The sequence below is a fragment of the Trichoderma breve genome, chromosome 4 (genome assembly GCF_028502605.1).
Source record: "Trichoderma breve strain T069 chromosome 4, whole genome shotgun sequence".
NCBI lineage: Eukaryota > Fungi > Ascomycota > Sordariomycetes > Hypocreales > Hypocreaceae > Trichoderma > Trichoderma breve.
Genome location: NC_079235.1, coordinates 134,460 through 156,702, shown reverse-complemented (window position 1 = coordinate 156,702; position 22,243 = coordinate 134,460). Strand labels below are relative to the sequence as shown.

The 22,243-nt window shown below is 46.0% G+C and overlaps 10 protein-coding genes across 10 annotated transcripts; 4 read left to right on the top strand and 6 right to left on the bottom strand.

Annotated features, from left to right (window-relative positions):
- Window positions 1-995: 995 nt before the first annotated feature.
- On the top strand, window positions 996-1,534 carry T069G_06341 (cytochrome b5-like heme/Steroid binding domain-containing protein; the record flags this gene model as incomplete). The annotated part of the gene is made up of 3 exons (XM_056173551.1): window positions 996-1,108; window positions 1,167-1,293; window positions 1,352-1,534. 3 exons carry the CDS (start codon window positions 996-998, stop codon window positions 1,532-1,534), a joined length of 423 nt encoding a protein of 140 aa, XP_056027130.1.
- A 1,947-nt stretch (window positions 1,535-3,481) lies between these two features.
- On the bottom strand, window positions 3,482-4,597 carry T069G_06340 (alcohol dehydrogenase groES-like domain-containing protein; the record flags this gene model as incomplete). The annotated part of the gene is made up of 1 exon (XM_056173550.1): window positions 3,482-4,597. One exon carries the CDS (start codon window positions 4,595-4,597, stop codon window positions 3,482-3,484), a length of 1,116 nt encoding a protein of 371 aa, XP_056027129.1.
- A 746-nt stretch (window positions 4,598-5,343) lies between these two features.
- T069G_06339 (carboxymuconolactone decarboxylase family domain-containing protein) lies at window positions 5,344-5,957 on the top strand (the record flags this gene model as incomplete). The annotated part of the gene is made up of 3 exons (XM_056173549.1): window positions 5,344-5,501; window positions 5,561-5,622; window positions 5,719-5,957. The coding sequence occupies 3 exons, from the start codon at window positions 5,344-5,346 to the stop codon at window positions 5,955-5,957; spliced, it is 459 nt and encodes a 152-aa protein (XP_056027128.1).
- A 609-nt stretch (window positions 5,958-6,566) lies between these two features.
- On the bottom strand, window positions 6,567-7,329 carry T069G_06338 (uncharacterized protein; the record flags this gene model as incomplete). The annotated part of the gene is made up of 2 exons (XM_056173548.1): window positions 6,567-6,925; window positions 6,987-7,329. 2 exons carry the CDS (start codon window positions 7,327-7,329, stop codon window positions 6,567-6,569), a joined length of 702 nt encoding a protein of 233 aa, XP_056027127.1.
- An 838-nt stretch (window positions 7,330-8,167) lies between these two features.
- Window positions 8,168-10,672, bottom strand: T069G_06337 (fungal specific transcription factor domain-containing protein; the record flags this gene model as incomplete). Its single annotated transcript, XM_056173547.1, has 4 exons — window positions 8,168-9,854; window positions 9,915-10,403; window positions 10,461-10,515; window positions 10,573-10,672. 4 exons carry the CDS (start codon window positions 10,670-10,672, stop codon window positions 8,168-8,170), a joined length of 2,331 nt encoding a protein of 776 aa, XP_056027126.1.
- Window positions 10,673-11,434: 762 nt separating this feature from the next.
- On the bottom strand, window positions 11,435-12,493 carry T069G_06336 (d-isomer specific 2-hydroxyacid dehydrogenase, NAD binding domain-containing protein; the record flags this gene model as incomplete). Its single annotated transcript, XM_056173546.1, has 2 exons — window positions 11,435-11,899; window positions 11,960-12,493. The coding sequence occupies 2 exons, from the start codon at window positions 12,491-12,493 to the stop codon at window positions 11,435-11,437; spliced, it is 999 nt and encodes a 332-aa protein (XP_056027125.1).
- Window positions 12,494-13,730: 1,237 nt separating this feature from the next.
- T069G_06335 (cytochrome p450 domain-containing protein) lies at window positions 13,731-15,521 on the bottom strand (the record flags this gene model as incomplete). The annotated part of the gene is made up of 5 exons (XM_056173545.1): window positions 13,731-14,108; window positions 14,177-14,284; window positions 14,342-14,556; window positions 14,620-15,253; window positions 15,303-15,521. 5 exons carry the CDS (start codon window positions 15,519-15,521, stop codon window positions 13,731-13,733), a joined length of 1,554 nt encoding a protein of 517 aa, XP_056027124.1.
- A 1,715-nt stretch (window positions 15,522-17,236) lies between these two features.
- On the top strand, window positions 17,237-18,993 carry T069G_06334 (major facilitator superfamily domain-containing protein; the record flags this gene model as incomplete). Its single annotated transcript, XM_056173544.1, has 7 exons — window positions 17,237-17,398; window positions 17,458-17,513; window positions 17,566-17,645; window positions 17,698-17,919; window positions 17,978-18,175; window positions 18,218-18,910; window positions 18,959-18,993. 7 exons carry the CDS (start codon window positions 17,237-17,239, stop codon window positions 18,991-18,993), a joined length of 1,446 nt encoding a protein of 481 aa, XP_056027123.1.
- Window positions 18,994-19,431: 438 nt separating this feature from the next.
- T069G_06333 (nmrA-like family domain-containing protein) lies at window positions 19,432-20,391 on the top strand (the record flags this gene model as incomplete). Its single annotated transcript, XM_056173543.1, has 1 exon — window positions 19,432-20,391. The coding sequence occupies one exon, from the start codon at window positions 19,432-19,434 to the stop codon at window positions 20,389-20,391; it is 960 nt and encodes a 319-aa protein (XP_056027122.1).
- Window positions 20,392-20,623: 232 nt separating this feature from the next.
- On the bottom strand, window positions 20,624-21,611 carry T069G_06332 (glycosyl hydrolases family 11 domain-containing protein; the record flags this gene model as incomplete). Its single annotated transcript, XM_056173542.1, has 3 exons — window positions 20,624-21,212; window positions 21,316-21,460; window positions 21,515-21,611. 3 exons carry the CDS (start codon window positions 21,609-21,611, stop codon window positions 20,624-20,626), a joined length of 831 nt encoding a protein of 276 aa, XP_056027121.1.
- Between the last annotated feature and the right edge of the window lie 632 nt (window positions 21,612-22,243).

The following is a 22,243-nucleotide window of genomic DNA, read 5'->3' as shown; positions in this document are numbered from 1 at the left end:
CATTGATTGGGAACCGCCTGCCCAGCCTTGGGTAAATATGAGAAATGCCAATATAAAAAGATTTTTACATCTTGAAATAAGCGGCCAGTTTTGTGGATTGAGCGTATCTTCAGGTCCACATGTGACTAAGAATTGCCCATTTGATGAGATCTTTCGGTCCCAGTTCACATGTTGAAAGGGTTCTCCATCATGAAGTGATGATCTTTCTCCATGACATGACTGCAGAGATTGATTCGCCTCTGGGTCGGTACGTCCGTTCGAGAGTGATTGCGATCGCGATTCTTCTTTTTGGTTCAGCTCCCGAAGTATGTCCTTTTTAATTTGACGACGCTGCTTGAGAGACCACATGACGAATATTCCATCTCAAAAAATATTCTGACAGTAGCACTGCGAGACTGACGATCGCTCATTTATATATATGATGTGGTGGATGTATGCATCCTGATGCCCAAGTAGCGTCATCTTCTTAACGTCAAATTGACGTCAAATCTGTATCTATGCCTACGGTGGTATGACTGCATGTTGCTAGCCATTATTGTGCTTTAAATTGGATGCAAAAAGTTGTGTACTCTAAGATAGAACCGTGATACCAGAAGGCACACCTCTAATATAACTTGTCGCATGCTTAGAGATAGCCCAAGCAGTTCCCATCCTTCGTACCATAAATATAAATCAGAGTTGGAACAATGCGAAAAGTAGAGCTCCGCAATTTGTCGCCCGCGCCAAGTAGAGTGACGCTATATTTCTGGGTAAAGACGGGAAGTTTGTTTGGAGCCATTGTGTGGGGGTGGGGGAAGCCTCTCTGCGATCACTGGTCCACTGAGTAGAAGGGGCAGGATGAGATTTGGAGACATGGGGTAGGTGTTGCAACTAAGCTACGGCTTGGGATGTTAAAAAGAATCATTATTACGATATCTCTATTCGTCAAAGAAGTACCGTAAGTTTGTAATATCACTCAAGACATTGCTTTCTTCGGCCATCTGCATTCACTGAAAATGTCGAAAACTTACACATGGAGTGAACTCCAGCATCACAACAAAACTGAGGATCTATTTATCGTCGTTCGGGGTAGCGTGTACGATGTCACAAAATTTCAGCATGAGCATCCGTAAGCATATAACCAATCACTCATATCTAGTTTTCCATATGCTAACCAAGACCGGTAGAGGTGGCCCAGAATTTCTTTTGGACCAAGGAGGGGGGGATGTTACAGAACTTTTTGAGGACGCCGGCCACAGTGAAGAGGCGAGGTCCATATTGAAGAAGCTCAAAATTGGTGTAGTCGAGGGCAAGGTTGGTTATCGTGACTCTGTATTTGGGAGTTCTGGACTAAATGTTACAAATTCTGCAGGCCAATGACACGGAGGAAACATCATCCCGAGAAAATATTGGCGGCTTAGCGGGCTTTAGATCACGTCGACATACCATACCGGCATTTTTCTTCATTGTCCTCGGGCTACTTTTCCACTACTATTACCAAAACCCTAACACGATGTTGCCTGCTTGGCGTGAGCTCCTACTGGCGCCAAATTAGAGGACGCTCAACCGCCAAATATGATTACCGTATTCCAAGCGGCGACAAATAGAGATTTAATTTGCCCATTCTGGAGAAGTCATGTAGATTAGTATTAGGGAATGACGAGTTCATCTAAATCTTGTAGAGGTAACTGATATCAGGCAACTGAAATCGTCTCTGTGACGGAATATAGACGATGAATTCTCGGCTATTGAGTATTATAATAGTACTACCCATTCCTGAGATTAAAAGACTACCTTGTAAGCGGCATTAAACCAGACATCTGTGCCCCCTGCTTCTCGCATTCCGCTTCCGGATATGAAGATAGATCAGTCATCATCAACTCCATCAATTGTCCGCCCGAATTGCCCTCCGTGGTCGAGATGTCGCTCCTGAAAATCTTCTTGATCGTCTATAACGAAGAGGTGGCAATTCTTGTTGGACTAAAGACATAGGAGATGGTAATGCATGGATAGTGGCCGACTGGACTTGGGCGAGAAACTCTGCCCGTCTCTGGTCAAATTCTCTCCGTGTTTTAGCTTTATCTAACATTTTCTTGCGATTTTTAGGATCAAAGTATCCGGTATACTCCAGCCACGTTCTTAATTCATCATCGACTTTAAGAAGCTCCTCGAGTAAAGGGTTCATGTTTTCACATGTTTCAGTCTTGGTTCTTTCCGATGTGGTAGTACACAACGTACTCTTGAACTCAGGTATGGCCCTTTGTGCATAGCTTCCTCGGTTATTTGACGTTCTCCCATTACCAACTTTAGCCTTTGTGACACTGGATGTACTGTTCTGGGTAATGCTGGATCTGCCCATTATGGAGGCGATGTCTGGGCTCTGAGCGGAAGGCTGGAAGCCTTTACGTCTATAATCGGAAATTTTAATCATTTGGCTATAGATGTCCATTTGACGGAAGTGTTCACCTTTTCGAAACCTCCTCTTGCGATACGAGAAGAGGTTTTTTTTATATGTTTCGGTAGTCGTGCAAGACTGATCGTTGCTCAAGTAATGACAAAATGGTATAAAAGTACCTTGGGTGGCACCAAAAAAATTATTATAGTGAGATTGTACGGAACAGACACATGGCAAGCAAGCTACTGTAATACTCTTAAATTGGATATTATGCTTCACTGAAACCCATTTCCTAACGAACACTGTACTCGTGTAACCCTTTGTCGGTGGGTGTAGCAGCGGTCAGTTTGATGTGTGGCACTAATGCACAATTGTACGGTGGGGTAGTCAGAACCTGCGACTTTGACTTGTATGCATTTGCCACGCGCCGTCAACTTGTAAATGATCTAACTTGAGCCGCTTGGTAAAGAGTCTTGGATCAGTATTGAGGCGGCTTAGTAGGATCAAGCAAACCGTACAATAGCTGTGTAATTGTGTTGTGGGGGTGAAGACGGCCCCATGCCTTTGTAAAATGTGGCGAAGATTACGAGGCTTGCTTTGTGATCTCTAGTCTCTAAATCAACGACTGACCCCCGAATTGGGGTGAGTCTCGCACTACTATACTAGGACTGACATTACCTAGCTGTACCTAGGCATTAACAAATGCGATATGTCGAACTACCTACACTTCACGCTTTATACAATTACTCGCTTGCTAGCTATTATCATTTAATTCTCATCAGCACGTGTATCACGTAGTTCATTAGCTGATAGAAGTGGAAATATACCGCTCGATTCGGGATGCCGACGAATTCTTAGCCAAAATACATCTACAGCGAATACTGGGTTAGCTACAACAGCGATATACTCTCTCACACCAGAGAGTTGCTATCTACCATACTCACTACCATCTATGTCTTTGAGGTCATATAGAGAATAATCTTAAGCTGAATTATTAAGCGACACTTTTTGTAATGGGATCTAGTAAATGTCTGTAATTGCTTTACTGAGAACCTCTACCAAGGCTTCATCTAGTGCCACTAACATACACCGCGGATTTTCCCTCTCTTATTTCGTCATATCCACAACAAGTTTACCATTGACGCCGTTATGATAGTCAGTCACCAGTTGGTTGAGGTCCTCTAGTTTGTACGTCCTAGTCTTTGCGCGAACATCTTTCTTCGCCGCGAAATTGAGCATCTCTCTAAGTTGATGATTTCGGCCAACCAGAACACCTTTCATCTCAATATGGCGGAAGACCAGATCACGAGGCTGTATCAGGAATCCCTCTTTGGGAAAAGAGACAGTAACGCAAATACCGTGGTCTTTGATCAACTTCATTCCATATGTCAGAGCCTGCTGAGCCTCTGGGAGAACTAAGAGAGCATCGACGCCCTTTTCACCGGGCAGGTCGTTCTCTGGCTTGCCACATGTCTCTATGCGGACATCCTCAGGGGTTTGTGTACGGGCATCCACGATGGAAACTTTGTGTGACAATGGACCTAGCGAATCAACAACCTGGCGAAGCAATTCGAGCGCGCCGTCGCTGGCATCAATCGCTACAACTCGGCAACCCAGCTTGACAGCAAATTGTACGCCCAGATGACCAAGTCCACCACCGGCCCCAGAGATGGCAACTGTGAGGCCGTCGCCGCCTCCCTCTTTCAACGTAACACGGGCTGCCTGGAGAGAATTCCAGATAGTAAGGCCCGCACACATGAGTGGCGCCGTATCCACGGCAGTCATGTTTTTTGGCATCGGCGCAACCTGGCGGGAATCCACGATGCAAAACTCTTGAAAACCGCCATCCCGTGAGAGGCCGAGGTTGCCGGCTTTGGTGCAGTACACGCCATATCCATGGGGGTCACCGTCGTTGACACGGCATTCGTAGCAAGAACCGCAAGGATGGAATGCACGGCCAGGAACTCCGACTGGAGTTCCTACAGACAGTCCAAGGTCTTTGGAAACATCATCTCCCATAGCCACAATGACGCCTGCAAACTCGTGTGATCCGACGCGAGGGAGGTCTTGCCACATGGCGCCAGACGCGAAGACTGCATCAGTGTGGCAATATGAAGCCGCCTGAACCTGGACCAGCAAGTCTTGGCCTGTCGGGGCATCTGGCTTTTTCACATCCTTGAGGACATAAGGTGTGTTGAAGGCTTCGAGAACCTGAGCTCGCATAATGTCGTTTGGTGTCAATGCGTATGGTAAGAAAGTCTGTTGTGTCGAGGAGATAGCTGACAACGGGAATAACGAAGTATGCTTTTCACGGAAAAAGAAACATTTGAGAGTGATGCGGTAAGCGGATATTATCGCTCTATATTGCCGTCTTTTATAAACCATTTCCTCACCAATGCCGCTCAAGTGGGTGTGATGCCGCAGAGGAGTGCACCACGTTCCACTGGTGACATCAGGCACAGGACATTCAAGAAGTGGCGTAAAATACAGTGCCGTTCTATGGTCAGTAAAGCAAACACCATGGAGAGTAGTGTAGCTATAGACTAACGGGATGTGGTGCAGAGAAGGGACGAGAGTGGAGGGAAAATGAAGATTTGGGTCCAAGAATTACGGCGCCAATTTGGGGGTGGGGAAGATCATCAAGTCCCCCCAGTTGCAGCACCTCTGAAGTGTGCAACTCTGAACGCCATGGTAAGCTCGCAATGTCGGCCGAGGTTGGCGATCCGGAAATAAAGCGCTCCAATTTGGAGAGTGGTTAATCTCGACATCTTCAGCCATCACGTCTTCTGGGACTGATCGGAACTTACTTATGTATTGTTGGAAATGCACTTTAAAGGCTCTGCGGCAATGTACACTCCATTCAAGTGATTCTCGCCAGTTTTGGGTCAACGATATTGCTTATTTTTCTTTACTCCATGCTGCTCATCTGAGTTCCTTACCCAGCTTGCATATACTCATCCCAGTTCAATATGTCTGCCAATGGTTCTAAGCCCGACCACTTCAGCGACGAGATGTTTGCAATTGGTCTCAAAAATCGACGAAAGGTGGTTGGCGATGCCTATGTTGACACAGCCTTAAAGAATGGCTCAACGGAATTTGCCTATCCCAACCAGCAACTCGTTACTGAGTAAGGGAGTTCTGGGCCTAGTTAAAATGCCAGGCCCACAAGATACTGATAAAACACAGGTATTGCTGGGGTAACATTTGGTCTCGCCCAGGCTTAACATTCCAGCAGCGCAGTCTTCTTAGTAAGTTGATATGAATACTGGCCTTCAATGTGTTCAGATGTGCAATTTGCTATGCAGCATAAGACATTTAACTAATTACGCTACCGGCTTCTTTAGATATCGGTATGCTGATCGGGCTAAAAAGCTGGCCAGAGCTGGCAATTCATATCCGCGGGGCCATCAACAACGGCTTGACGGAGCTTGAGATTCGTGAGGCCATTCTGCAATCCTCGATATACTGCGGGGTACCTGCTGGGATAGAGGCCACAAAGACAGCGACTCGCGTCATTAATGAGATGGTTGCGAATGGTGAACATACTAGAGAGCTGTCAGAGGTGCTTCCTCATGTGCAATGAACCATTCTTAGTAATATTCACTAGGACAGCGCCAATTTAGAAGTTTTCAATGTCCAAAGATTTTACCTCAGAACTCGTTCCGGTGTGCCTAGCGTCATGCTCTAGATGATACACTCTTCAGGTCGACTTCTGCAGTCGCGTCCTCGAAGCCAAGTAAACTAATTATTGTATTTCAGTTGAGATAGATCTAGAATAACTTAATGGCATCACTGGCATCAAGATCTATCATTATCTGTAGCTGTATCCGTCGCATGGCACATGCAATATTGATAAAGGAGCACGCTAGCACCTACTTGATGTGCATGTTCTGGAGCTAGCGTGGGGCGAGGAGAGTGCGTCTAGTTTGCAGGCCGATGGGTGGAGGTAAGCCCGGAGAGTTAGAGGGAACGAAATGACAAGAAACACAACCAATAGACTTTATTTTTGATCTTTTGTCACATTGATAGCGAGTATGTCCCCACAAGGGCGTAGTGAGCGGCCTTTGGGGGCTTACGGGCGAGTGTATACGGCCTTGGTAATGGGCTAATTGGTACAACTCAAATTGATGGATCAGCAAAATTTATTTCTGCTATTATTATGGTCTCAGATCTTGAAGATATTCCAACACAGTCAACTTTGAAGAGCAGTTGTCTTTTCTTCCATGAGTCTATACCTCTCCCTTAACTGCTCATCCGGAACCACTCGTGGAACATTTAGGCCTCTCTGGACTGCCGTCCTTCCGTGAATAGCATCGTGCCACCGCTTCAGATGGGGGAAGTCATCTAGGTCTATTCCAAGAGCAATTGGTCCGTATCTAACCCAACCGTAGTTGCAAATGTCCGCAATAGTATACTTGTTACCAGCTAGCCAAGGAGATGCCCCAAGCCTTTCATTCAGCACGGAATACAACCTCCGAGTCTCAGCCATGTACCGGTCAATAGCATATTGGGAATATTCTCTTGCCATGAGGCGAAAATGATTTGCTTGACCTGTCGATTTAAACGTCTTAAGTACAAGGATTGCCATAACGTAGTCAAAAACTTCTCTCACCTTGCATTGGCCCAACACCTCCTACTTGGAACATTATCCAGCTCAGCTGTTCATAATACTCGGATGTACCAAACTGGTAGCTAATTTTGCCTTCAGAGTCGTACTTATCCGCCAGATACAACAGAATTGCACCGCTCTCAAAAACTCGCCGCCCATCATCTAAGATAGCCGGAATCCGGCCATTGGGATTGATCTTGATGAACCAAGGCTCTTTCTGAGCATTGGTTGAGATGTCCACCTCCGTGACCTGATATGGTATGGACAGCTCTTCGAGTGTAATAGACACTTTAATCCCGTTGGCAGTGAGCCAGGTAAATAGGTTGATACTTGGATTAGAAGACATTGTCATCGAATTGCCAAGGCTAGTTTATCTTCGTGAGACCTGCTTTGGCCATGACCAACAAAAGCGAGTGGACGGACAGAGAGAGTAAAACCTATAAAGACCTTAACAGACACAAATCTACGTTGGAGGCGCGGTTTTTTTTCTCCCGCCCAACAGTGGTGTATCTGACAACATAATTCTTCCTGGTTCGATTCTCCTGTGGTCGTGATGACCCCTCAACACATGCGTGGATGGGATCAACTTCAATGTTTCCACTCTAGTTTGTTAACAGCCCCGCCCCCACCACTTAGGTCAACTGGGTGTGCATGTAACCATTCAAGCCATCTTCGGGGTCCCCAATTTGGGGGCGGTCTAATATGCGTGTAATGTTGTATTTGTCTCTGTATTTAGAATTGAATGTGCACAGGGGCCTTAGCATGAGAAAGATAGAATGAGTGGAGATGAACTGAAAATTAGATACAAAGAGTCTTGGGAATCGCGGGGAAAGAGAGAGGCTAATCTTATCCTCCCATGGTCATAACGACCCCGGAGAAGCAAGTTATAAAATTTCTCCTCTGTCAAGAAAACCCACCATATTTGGCGCCTGGGCTGAACTTTCAGATCTTGCAGACACCACTGACTTCTTCGTCCCTGGTATTAGATTGTTGATAATATACTTTTTGTTCTGGTCGGTCTGGGGTGACTGCCAACTTATAGAACACCAAGCTCAGCGAGTTTAACGTATACGATGGAGAGGTGACAAAATACAGATACATTAAGTTACGAGCAGAGCAAAAATCACGTGTATCTTATTCAGTTTCTATATACCTTTGTCAAAAGGCTATCCATACTTAGATAATTATGGCTCTAGTAGATCTGCATATATGTTCAGAGATTCCCCAATTACGTTGACCACCTGCCACACGCTATCAGCCCGATGAAGCCTCGCCCATAGCCTCACAATCTTAGCAGCTAAATATTGTTTCTTATGGGCTATTTGCTCAACAGTGCGTTTATACTCAGTTTCAGCCACTAGCTCAATGACAAACTTGAGGACCACCTGTTCGGCGGCCGTTAAAGGTGGGCTAGGGTCTGGTTTGGTTATCAATTCAAGCCATTTTGCTAGAAGAATTGCGCATTCGAGCGAGCATAGTGCGTGTTGGTTTGACCAGTTAATAAGCTGGGTCGTTGCGACATAGTTAATTCCAAGCTTCACGGGGATGCTCAGGGCATGGGCGCAATGCAGAGCCGCTCGAGTTAGCTGGGGGTGTCTCTCAACTCCCTGGCTTTGATGTATCGATCGAGCCACTAAAGCTGGATCCCAGCTATCAAGACACCTAACAGGACCAAGATTTAAGTTGAGGCGAATATATGCCAGCCGCAGTAAAGCTGTAGACGTGAAAGTAACAGGGCCATGAGGGCTGAGTGGGTTTAAAGAGGACTCTTGATTCCGCTCCCAGTACCTTGCCCATCGTTTCAAAGCAGACTCAAACATATTCATATCTTCAGCAGAAAGTCTGGAATATCGTTGTTGGCTGGGTAGGCGGGCGTTTCGGGTGAGCCAAATCTGCTGAATGATGGCGTGGATGATGCCGTATCCGCCTAATGCGGAGAGATTTCGAGGAGCTTGTGAGCCAGCATCAAAAGACTGGTCGTCGTTGGCGAAAAGTTCCGCAAGCACTCCCTGGAAGTCCTCACGGGGGATGTTGGACGTTCTGCGGGCGTCACGCCACAGATGTTCATCAGTAGCCCTCCACACAGTTTCTGAGCAGGGGAGATCTAGGCGTATCGCGCTGGCCAACTGCATTGGTGGAAGATCGAAAAGAATCGTGTGGATATTGAAGAAGCAGAAAACAACCAGCTGCGTTCTTTTAATTGTCTCAAATTGGATCCAAGCTTCCCAGTCATCCCAGTGCTGATCCGATTGCTGTGTAACTTCCAGCTCTCGAACAAGAGAATGCAGTACACTGCGCAATGAGAGCGCATTGGTCGCTCCTGGTTCATATTTGTACCATGTGGCTATTGCGATGAGCATCAGGATGGTCTGGGTCATTTCCACGAACATTGTTTTCCGATTTTTAGGCGAACTCGGGTTACTGATATCGGGGGTGAATGGACCTCGCCATTCTTGTTCCTCTCGATACACATTGCCTTCGGCACTGGTGTTGCACCGTTGGCAGCGCTCGAGCGCTATGGCCCTAGCCACATGGAACAGTTCAGCCCCAACCTCTGTCTCTCTTGTATACCGTGCACCAAGTGCAGCTAGAGCTAGCAGTAATTCCACAAGCAGCGTCTCTAAGCGAAGAGTAGGTAGGTGTAGAAACGGGTAGTGCTCGTGGAAATTTTTAAAGTATCCGTTAACCAACCGCGTCAGGGTATGTCTAGAAGGAAGAACAAATTCTGCGTCAAAACAACCCGGAAACCTGGAAATGTCTTCGATAATTTGTTGACGAAGTTCATTGGTAACGACGAAACGGCCGGTAGTATGATTGACAGAATGTTGCCCAGCCTGTTGAGACGTCTCTTCGGGTTGTAGAGAGGGAAGTCTAGATCCATACCGAGACAAGGAGCAGCCTGTCTCTCCAACCTGATAGGCTGGGACTCGCTGAGGGGCTGCGACTCTTGCAGAAGCAGAAATTCCTTCTACGTCTTCAGGGACACGCTGATCTTCAAAACTATTGAGCAATGGTAGATTCAGATCAGGAAAAAAGACCGGTAGAGGTTGATATGCCGGAGAAAAAGGATGACCAGGTGTTCGCACCATGTCAATAAATGATGCAAAGTCTTGTGCAAATGCTGGGGCATTGATCTCTGTAAGGCTGTTGTCGACGTCGAAAGCCAGAGAGCAGTCTTCTACTGATTTTCGGTGCGCTTCATCGGGTTGGAACTGGTTTCCTTCTTCGGAGTGTACGGCAAGAGTTGTAGCTAGCTCTTGAGAATGTGCATACTGCTCTGCAGAGTGTAATAGACCCTGAGGCGAAATGTCTGTATAGGCTACCAGAGTTGATGCACTCGATAGATCTTCTTCCAGGCGAGGCTGAACATTTTGAGGTGCTGCTGGATGTGTAAGACGAGAATGCCGAGTGAGTAAATCCCTTAACTTTGCGTTAGATACCCAATGACAATGTTTCAAACTAGCAACTCTCTCATACTTTCTTGTAAATGATTTTGGGCATCGAGAGCACTTGAACGGTTTTTCTTTCGTATCTAAATAGCTCTTTAGTAGAGAACCTCTAGGAATTGAATGTTTGTAGGCATGCTTACGTGATCGCTCATGACGCTGAAGGTGTTCTTGCCGAGAAAAGCCCCGATTACAACGATGGCACAAGATATTCTTTGCAGGATGAGTAGTAACCTCGTTCATCTTACAGACTCCCTGGAATGTGCATGAAGTTTTGGGGGAGGGGAAGAGAAGGGAAGCTTGCAAAAGCAGATTTGGGGACGCCGTCGGCATCGACGGCGAGGGCTGGAACAAGAGTTTGTTGGGCGACAGTAGCGGCTCTGAAAACAAGGATTCCCCGCAACTAACTAAGGGCAGCCATGGCTTGAAGCTGGGGAGAGAGGCTAAGCTCCTGGCCACTTCGGCGTTAGCTGTCTCGCCTAGGCAATTAAACGGAAGTGATTGATGGGCTAGTGGGCGAATGTAATCATCGCCGTCTGTCGCTCCAAACAGCCCGACATATACCTAACAATGAGAAACGGGGGAAAGTAGCTAAATTGAGAATATCCACTGGGCCTGGAATCGCCGAGTGGCTCCCATGTGTCGAATCGTGCAACTCTCGTTGTACACACTTGCTACAAGAACGTAATGTTATGACAATCGTAGATAGCCTGTTCCATTGTATAAAGTACCGAGTTGGTGCGGTTCTTAGAAAAGACGTTAGCCATTTCTAGATTTCTCTGCAGTTGACGCTTTATTATACCCGGTATCCGTTGTGCAATGGACATAATCCAATAGGTGTATTGTATATAGAAGACAACCACTTCATGCCCACGCTAAGTAATATACAACAGGTTTCAATTGCCTACAGACATGCTATAAATTCCGTCTAAAATTGTCTTTTACTTCATTTACTCATTCTTCAATTGGGCCTCGCCCGGCTACCACTTTATCTCCCCTCAGTCTCTAATTGAGTTTAGTGAGAAGATCTTTTCCCTCAGCCCATGTCTTCAAATTCATTGCCGAATCTTGGTACCAGCGCGTCATAACTCCCTCTTCCACATAGCCCATATGTGGACTAAGAAGCAATTGGCTCCGTCCTTCAGTACCCCAAGAGGTTACCCTCCAAGGGGAGTTCTGTGGCAGTGGTTCGACGTTGTGAACATCCAGCGCAGCCCCTCTAATCTTGCCCTGCAATAAGGTATCCAATAAAGCTTGTTCATTGACGAGAGCACTTCTAGACGTGTTGATCAAGATCGCTGAAGGCTTCATAAGAGCTAGTTCACTCGATCCTAAGATATTCCTACTGCGTTCGGATAGAACATAGTGGATGCTTAAAACATCAGAGTTTTGCAGTAGCTCCTCTTTGGTTCCAGCAACTTTGAATGACCCTGGAGGTAGGCTAAAGCTTGCAGCCTTTTCATCAGCAACCTGCTGAGTGATGTTGCTGGACCATGCCAGAATTTTCATGCCGAATGAGCTTGCTCCAACGAAAGCGACTCTCGCGCCCAAGGTACCAAATCCCAGCAGACCGAGCGTCTTACCGCGAAGTCCTGTGGCGTGAGATGTTTCCCAGTGTCCCGTTTTGACGCCTAAATCATCTCGAGAGATGTTTCGAGCGAGGCCTAGGATCAAGGCCCAACAATGCTCGAGGGTTGAATCAAGAGATGTCGGTGGGGTTTCTTTCGTGTCTTTACCAAGACCCTTCGCACCAACAACAGCAATCCCCTGCTCAGTGCAGGCAGCCAAGTCAATGGCGGAGTTCTTCATTCCCGTAGTAAGAAGTAGGTCTAGTTTAGGAAGACGCTTTATAATTTCTTTCGGGAAGGGCGTTCGTTCGCGCATCGTGCTGATGACATTGTAGGGCTGAAGCCGATGCACAAGGGCATCGCTGTCTTCGGGAGTAGAGAGTTGGATGGTGTCAGAAAACGTGCGTATTTCAATTTCTGGCATTACTTGACGAAATATTGGCTCTGCGATGCCTTGATAGTCATCTAGAATGGCAACTTGAATTCTGTGAGCCATCTTTTCGGAGTCCAACACGGTATCGCCAGCTAGTGATGTTGCAATTCAAGACGCTGTACAATGTGCTCTGGGTACCTAGAGTGGAACGTATTAGTTTGAGATTGTACTTCAATTACAAATATTATAAACATGAAGCGTATTCTTCTCACTACACTATATAATCTGATATGGGCATCTTTGGACCATGAACAGCTCTCTATTCATCACTAATCTCCAACTTGGGGAGCTGTGCCCCGCCCCCGCACACCATCTGGGCATTGATGTCTTTAGCATGGATGATTTACAAGTCAGCCAACCGCTAGCTCCATATCCGTGATATTTTGACCAGGTCGGCTTTTCCCCATTACCCGGGACACGAACATTTCGGATCCCGCAGTTTTGGTGATTGGCCCCCAGAATCTTTGACAGAAGACATCTAGTTACTGCTACGTCGTATAGCGAACTTGGCGCCCTTCCAATCATATCCATTAGTCTTGTGGGCTTATTAGCCAATCGTAGGGAGGTAATGACCTCTGCGTTATGATTCATTGCCTGTACCCTTGGCTGAGAGCCGATACTACTGGCTATTCATATTATTATGCGGATCTAAAGATTAAATTTCTGGGGAAAATTGCGCACTTATTCATTCCGACTGCAATTTGGATATTGAAGAATAGCTCATGCGGAAAGAGTTGGAAAAGATCTACTCTATGGAGTACATGTTAGAAGCAATGCGTGGAACTCGCAATCTCCTCCAATATGCTTACACAATATGCTATACAATTTTGCGCGGATGCGCTTCCTGAAATAAAAGAACGCTTAGAAGAAAGTTTTTGAGCATACTGGGTTATATGGATGTAGAAAATTGGTTACATCGTTCCAAAACAGAGGCGCAGCTGCATAAAACATTAGCTGCATAAAACATTAGCTGCATCAAGGTCGCCAGCCTCTTACTGCGTTCTCTGAGCGCCGTCCTCACAAACCAAATTGGGGGATTGTGATATACTGTACGAACTATAGATATACGGGTCGGTGAAATGTTAGTATCTCCGCATGAACGTGTCACAACTGCCGTGTAAGTAAGAATGATAAGGAGAGTGAAGGGAGCAGTAAGCCCGAACCACAAGATACCGTCCTATTTGCGTCACCATACAGGTATCTCAGTTGCAATTTCTTCTTGTCATTTCTAATGATACAAAAATGCTATGAGTCCTTGAAGCTACCGACATAAGACAGCCCCAGAATGCATGTAACCTCTTCAAAGGTATGCAGTCTTCTCTTTACTGCTTGCAATCCATTTTTCTAATTGCTGTTGATTTCGAGGAATAAACCTCACCTTGAATGGCTTCGGCTGAGTCACCATGCTTGTAGGCACAGAGTTACATTCGATGGTATCCAAGATCGGCCTATCCTTTACGTGTGTAGTCTCACGAATATGGAATGCTAGTACCAAACGGATGAAGATGACGTAAAGCTCGCGATTAGCCAAGTGAGCACCTGCACACATCCGAGTACCAGCACCATATCCGTAATGCTGTGTGCCCTGCCCAGCTTCAGAGACCCCAACAAAGCGATCGGGGATGAAGTCCATAGGGTGATGAAATTGTTTAGGATCATGATTTGCAGCCCACATATTCTGTATTGCGCCAGTATCAGATCATTAGATCTCCAACCTGAATTGATCGCGGCTCAATCATCACTTACCATTAAGAAAGGTGTTCCAGCAGGAATAACAGCTCCTTTGTACGTAATATCTCTGATACTCTGTCGGTTAAAGGACAGATTGAGCGTAGACCAGAATCGAAGTACTTCCTATGTCCTTGTTAGTAACACCCTAGATGCTGTGCGTAAGGAGATTGTAATGCTCACCTTGATAAATGATACCACAAACTCACACCGTTCTTCAGTCAAACAAGCATCCCAAGGATCTTCGTTCGGGTAAGCTTTCAGGATTTCTTCATACATGTGATCTTGTATTTCCTGGCCATGAGGGGAAGATAGGTAAGCTATTGTCATGTTGATGTTTCCCGGGAGAGTATCCAGGCCGGCAGCGACCATGGTAAGGCAAATGGATTTCAATTCATCTATAGGCTGGTCAATATTCTGTATCAACTGGTTATCCATATGCTGCGAATGTTTTGTCTTACTGTCTTCAAGCTTTGCTTCAGGATTTTTTAAAACGTTGCCAGCAATGCAGGGATTATCGGTCCCAGCCGCAATTCGCTGTTTCAGTTGCTCATAGAAATCCAAAATGTACTCATCCCTTCTAGAGCGGAACTTTATGGCATTAGTTTTGAAGCCAGGCCATAATCGTAGCAACGGTACATAGTCCTGCCAATTATGAGCAATCCCACGGATATTTCCAAGCTCTCTCTCGACTTGAACGACCTCATTTAACGTGTGGTCACGAACGGTGCCGTCGATTCGTATGCCATAACACAGTGTAAGGCTGATGTTAAGAGAGAACCGTTGGAAATAACCATTGGGATCAACATCATAACCATTCTTGATATTCTGTACCAGCTCATTGATACTAGTAGTAGACTCCAGATCAATGAATGGGAGGTAGGTTTGGACAGCTTGCCGGTTGAGCGCCGTCGCGGCAGCCTTCCGAGCTCGCTTTACTGATTCGTTCCATGGTGACGTTCCAAGTGTGTAGACACCTTGCGTTTTTGAGACCACATTATGGAAAGTCCAAAAGGTTGGTCGAGAGATCAGAGCAGCCTGATTTTTAATCCATAGCTCCTTAACTCCATCAAAGGAGTTGGCGTATATAAACCGCTATGCGAAGTTAGCTTTGACTGTCGTAAGCAAATAGAGGTCAACGTACTCGGTTCCCGAGGCGAACTTGGAAAACGTCTCCATAGGTTTTGGCAAGTTTGGCGCAGTTTCGTGCATGATACTTTCCAAGGAGAAACAGACTACCGAATAGTGGCACTCCAGGGAGCTCGGGCAAGTTTTTAATTTTAGGGATGTCAGTTTTGTTCATCCAACGAATAGCAATGGCTACAATGGCCGCAATAACGAAGAACGGAGTAAATGGATGCATGTTCGAGAAGTAGACAAGTGTACACCGATGAGACTGGTAGTGAAAGTCATGACGAGAAACTTGCTGTTAATATAAAGTCAGGGAGTTGGAGATTGTGTTTTGATTGCACATCAGAGGAAATCGTCATAGCTATGGAGACGATCAAACTCTTGCCTCTGTTAGGACCATGTTGGAGAACCAGAAGCCCTCCTTCAGCCTCAGTAAGGCGCTCTCAATATTCCGCTATGAAAAGCCGAAGGATATAGAAGATGCGGGGGCGGGGGCGGGGGGGCAGTTGAGAGCTTGACTAAGATGGTTGGAGTGAATACATGTATGTATCTGCTAGTTTTCATGTCTTGGAGATCTAGATTATTAGTTGACATTACGCTATAGCTACTGATGTCCGAAACCGTGACGTATGGAAAATTTTCTGCTTACATTTGGCCCATAGGAAGCGTCAGTAGATATCGTATAGTTAGTGATTAGATGATCGGTAGAAGACTTTATGAGGGGTAGAGATACTCATGTATGAAAGTATCAGCTGATAAGTATGTTTTGAGACAATAAGTGTTTTAAATGGTTCCAACGCGACAGTTAAATTATAAAATACCTACCTGATGGGAATGGAATGGAAGAAGCTATTTCATGTCTCTCTTTGCGGTTCTATGGATGTAGTAGATCCCAAGGTCGATTTTAGAACCCTCGAATGAGTTAAGTTGCACAGTGGAATTATCCGCTGAATTTTGGACCTACCAACGCTGTGATGACAACGGCACTCAAATTTCAGTTCTCTGTTTTTTTTTCTGGCAGTAAATTGCCTCCTATCATCTTCTGCTCTTCTCCATTATCTCGGCATGTCCTTAAATTGACCATACGAAGGACTGTTTATTGGTTGTGGCTATTTGGAGAATATTATTTCCATATTACCATTTCTAAGAGGGATCTAGTTCAACCACACTAATGACTTGTAGAATTCGGCGGTAAATGTATCAAATACCAAGATTTGTGCGCAATATAGGTGGCTTTCGGAGTGCCTTGGTCCTTACTACAATAAATCCATGGATAGCTTTACTTTAGTACTTGTATCTCGAGCCGTCCGGTGGGTAAACTTAGAACTTGAGATGTTTTCCCCCCGTAGGATGCTGCGGCTTCTTCAATGATCCATTACTGGTTTAGAAGTCAACGCTTGTCCAACGTTCCCTCAACCATCATACCTCAAACTCTTCGCATCCTGGAGACCACCTGCCGAGTCCTTAGCTCTTGTCATCCCCATCTTGGGGTAAACCCCTGCTATTCCCCCGCAATCTGGGCTGAAAGCATACGAGCTAATTTTGCGGGGTGCATTGGCTCCAGACCAACTCGCCACACTCCACCAGTTAGGAGCCTTGCAAAGGATACTGTAGTTCATCGAGTTACTACTTCAAGACGCCATCCAAGCACAGCTAATGATGATTGGGAATAATCATCCGCCAAGGTATGTTAGACATATGGCTATTGGAATAGAGCTGCACTCTTCCTTGTCCGTCGATACCGCTATTTTCGTTGGCAAAAATGTGGCTTGGAAACATGTCAGCTTGGCAATGCATGGGAGGATATAAAATGGGCGTGGTTTCTTGTAGATTGACCTCAGTCTTGTGCCAACCTGTTATTTTCGGTTTAAATAAACATATTCTTTGAACAATCCGCCTTATTATATCAACTGAGTTCTCGAATGCTGGACAGATATTTCAATCAGCATGTCAGCAGCCGACTTGTCACCTCAACGCGTTCGTACGTCGGGTTCAGCTGAAGAAATAAAGATCAAAGAGACTGAGCATATTGAATACGAGAGAAATGAGCTTCTAGCTCGCCTTACCGACCCAGATGAAGGGAAAAGTGAAGAGGAGAAGCAGGAAATTGTACATTCTCTCCTTGCAAACGTCACATATTATGCCCGTTAACTTATGGTATCATTTAGGACAGGAAGTTAATGTGGAAAGTTGATCTTTGGCTGGTTCCATGGTTATCTCTTCTGTTAGATCGATCAAAATCTTACCAGTAGTGATCAATTCTAAATGGCTTATAGGTACTTGCTGTCCTTCTTGGATCGTACGAATATCGGAAATGCCAGATTGGCTCATATTGAAGCCGATCTCGGCATGAAAGGTAAATGATGAATCATATTCTAGTTTCGCAATTGACTGACATATATTTAAAGGAAACAACTACAACATGATATTGACGATTTTCTTCATTTCCTATGCCGTCGCCGAACCCGTTACCAATGCCCTGCTTAAGCGCCTTACCCCTCGCATATTCTTCACGAGCATTATCTTAACATGGGGCATTATCATGACCTTAATGGGCCTTACAACATCATACAGAGGTCTTCTAGCCGCTCGATTCTTTCTTGGGGCGGCAGAGGCAGGATTATTTCCAGGTACAATCACTTCACCTTATGAACTATGTGTAAGCTAACTGTTTCCCCACACGAACAGGGGTCAACTACTACCTTAGCTGTTGGTATAAGAGTTCAGAAATTGGCGTCAGGAGTGCCATTTTCCTCTCCGCTGCTGCAATTGCCGGCTCCTTTGGAGGCCTACTCGCGGCGGCCATTACCAAAATGGACGGAATTGGCGGTAAGCCAGGCTGGGCTTGGATTTTCATCATTGAAGGCCTTGCTACAGTGCTCGTCGGTGTCTTATGTTGGTGGATGGTCTTTGATTGGCCTGACACAGCTAAATTCCTTACTCCCGAAGAACGTATCAGGGTACAACGTCGACTTATTGTGGACAGACAGGGATATACGGCCGATGATTTCGACAAACGTTACATCTACGAGGCTATTAGAGACTGGAAGACATATGGATATACTTGGATTTTTATCGGCTGCACCATTCCGCTTTATGCCTTTTCACTCTTTCTTCCGACCATTATCGCAGCTATGGGTCATTCAGGAACGCGCGCGCAGCTACTGACAGTTCCACCATATGTTTGCGCGGCGGTGCTTACGGTACTCATAGGCTTCTTCGCGGACAAAATGAAGTGGCGAGGGTATTGTAGTTTGGCCGCCGCCACTCTGGGTATTGTTGGATTTGCTTTATTGTTGGGCTCGTCACGACCAAACATTCAGTACGCTGGTACTTTTCTGGGAGCAATGGGTATCTACCCAGCCATCCCAAATACCCTTTCATGGGTATCCAACAATACTGAGGGCTCACTAAAGAGAGCTATAGTGTTGGGTATAGTCGTCGGTTTCGGGAATTTGAATGGGATAGTATCGTCCAATATCTATCTACCAGCCCAAAAACCTAGGTACCCGACTGGCCATGGGGTGGTTTTGGCATCACAAATCTTCTTCTTGCTTGGAGGATCCGTTTTCATGCACTTTGCTTTGAGAGCTGAGAACTCTCGGCGGCATAGGAACATGGGTAACAGTGTGGAGAGTGGACTAACGGAAGAGGAGAAACGCATCAAAGGTGATAAACGGCCTGACTTTGTGTATACTCTGTAGCGGGGCCTGGGTTCAAGGATGCCAATTTTGACAGTGGTGGAAATCATATGTCATAGTAGTGTGCTTCATGCATAGGCCAGCTTGAATTAATCAAGCTCGCACTATATAGAGTCGCTGCCGATAATTTAGAAACAGGCATTACATGTATACATGCTTTTAGGCCTCCATTTCATTCGTGGACTAATTGAGCAACTATTTGGCATGGCAAAGTAACATTGACAGACTGATTGGTCCGGTACTATTCTGACAAGAAGATTGATAATAACGTCAGACACCCGCTGACACGTCTGACCATGCTTTGAAATGAGAAGGCAGAGCAATATAAAGCCATTGCCAGCTCAGCTTTGCAAATAAGCATTAGCATTTGGTAACTCACTTTAAATTTGTATCAATTGGCTGTCCCAATTTATTATATTGAACACACATCAACTTTTTACGATGACCAAAATTGCAACTGTTGTGGGGGCGACTGGCAACCAAGGAGCGGCTGTTATTGATGCCCTGAAGAAACATGGAGGTTACAAAATCCGCGGACTTACACGACGGCCCGAAAGCGATGCCGCTGCAGCTCTCAAGAACCAAGGCGTAGAAGTTGTCAGGGCAGATGTTAACGACTATGCCTCCCTGGTGTCTGCCTTTGCCGGATCCCACTTCATCTTCGGTGTTACGGATTTCTTTGAGATTTTTGCAACATCTAAAGATGCAGACAAAGCCATGGATACTGAGATACAACAGGGCAAGAATCTAGCAAATGCTGCGGAGGCCACGCCGACTCTTGAGCATTACGTCTGGAGCAATCTTCCAGGAGCATTGGTCAAAAGCGGAGGAAAAATGAAGGTACCCCACTACGACAGCAAAGACATTGTGGCTCAATATATCCGAACAAAAAATGATCTGCTTTCTAAGACAACGTTTATGCTGATTGGATGGTATTCGTTAAACTTTACCTTTCCCTACTTCAGGCCAACACTGCTAGAGAGTGCTGGGAAATATGTTCTTGTTGGGAATTTTAACCCGTCAAAGATCAATTACCCAACCATTGGAGACATCAAGAAAAACTTGGTGCCTTTTATTGGGGCTACACTGGACAAGCCTGAGATGAAGAAAGGGGCGATGGTGGTGGCATCTATTGGGACATTCAACGTACTTGATATGCTGCAAAAGTTCGCACGTGCACGTGGCAAAGAGTTCGAATTTATTGAGACCAGCAGTGAGACGTACTACAAGCTGTACCCTCTATGGGCGGAGGAAGGAAGCCTAATGATGCAGTATATGCAGGCGTTAGGAGACCAAGCATGGACGGACGCGACGTATCCGATGGTACTTTCGGATGAGTTGGACATTGATACTACTTCATTTGTATCCCTTGATGACTCACTGGACGCGCTGGAGATATAACTTACGTCCAACTCTTAATTCATATAGGTATGGATGCTATCTAGTTGTTGTTTAGTACGGTGATTTTTTGAACAATGCGTTATGCCGTTCTTCGCAACCCGCGTCTTTGACCATATCCTGCCTCCATCCTATTTAATCTTGTTTTTAGTTAAGAAATTGCAGTTTTGGTTCCTACATGTATCCGACTCTCCTGACCAACCCATGTACCAACGGTGTTTGAAGATTCCCTAGCTTACAGGCACTGAGAATAGTACGCGTTTCCGACCTTGCAGGTACCTGAGGAGCAGCACGTAGGGCCTTGCCAGCCGATACCACCGCATTGGCCGTACAAGGCAGAGCAACCGCCACCTGTAGGTCCGGAGCCAGGTGCCGATGAGGTTGTGCTTCCGGGAGGAGGAGGAGGAGGAGTTCCGGAGCCGCCAGTATTGGAGACGGACTGCTGAGCAGACCCACTGCCGCTCCAACTCTCAACAGCAATGACCTGGTAGTTCATCGTGCCGAGATGCAAACCAGCTGCTGCCCACGCGTCAAAGTGGTTCTGAATAGTGACAGTGCCATTGCTTCGTCCTCCCTGTCGGATGGAGATGTACTGATTGAAGGTCGCTGTGCCTATGATGGAAGGTTCGTTGACGCGCTGGTTTTCCCATATAGCATAGGTGCCTCCGTCACTGGTAACTGTGCCCTTCTGCGAGCCACCTGTGTTGATTCCAACATTGGTCTCCATAACGTAGTACTCAACAAGTGGGTTGGTGGTCCATCCATAGACGGAAAGACTGCCAAGACCACTGGCCACATTGAAAGTGCCGGAATGAGTAATGGGACTGTCACATTCAACGTATTGATTTAACGGGTTAGCCAGTGAGTCAATGTATGATGTATAGATAAGAAAACAGAAGGAAAATGTGTAGTAAGAAAGTCACGTACAGGTTGCTGCCGGGGTTCCAACCAACACCAACGACGAAATCTTGTTGGGTATTCCAATTGAGCGAGAACCCATTAGTCGACGGCGTGAAGTTCACCGTTCCGCCGGTGGTATAATCTTGATTGTAATTGGTGTTGGAGCGGCCGGCTAAGTTACGACGAGAGAGCGGGTGATCAGGCCCGAGAAAAAAATTATACTCGCCACGCGTCTCAACTTTCTTTTCGGCTACCTCCGTAGGGGCGGCGAGGGAGGCCGCGATGACCGAGAGGCCAGCAACGATTCGGGAAAAGGCAACCATGATGGCGAACAGTGAAGCTCCAGTGAAGGGCCAAGTTAGTACTGTCGATGAGACGAAGTGATTTACAATGTCAACTCATGAACTTTAAGGGAAGCTTATATACTTATGGCTAATTAGTAAAATGCGTACTCCATGACAAACAGAGTGGATGTATTTCCTCTTTCCGTCTTTTTCCAACCATGCTTTGCTGCTTGCTTGCTCATGTGAGGAAAATGCTAATTCATCCACTATATCAGCCTGAAATCTTCCCATCTCCCTTAATCCGAGCAGATTATACTATTCGGAAGAATTCAGGAGGTGAATTAATAGCCTGTGGACGACGATAACTCCTCTAGTTAAATGGGAGATGTATTAAACGGGGTTGGTAAATATCATCCTTTACAGTTTAGTGAACTAGTGGAGAAATAGCATATTCGAACCCCAGAAAGGCAAGATGCCTCTGTCCATGCTAGTAGAGGTAAGAGCCTGGGTTGAAGCGTGTTGTCAATGGATAAAGTTTATCCATCAGCTCCAGCTCTGCTAAACCCTACACAGGGTTGCTCACTACGCCTAATGGGTGTTTATTCAGGTCATGTAATTTACACATGCAGATGGTGGGAACACTGGCAGATTAACCTTGGCGCGGGGTAAAT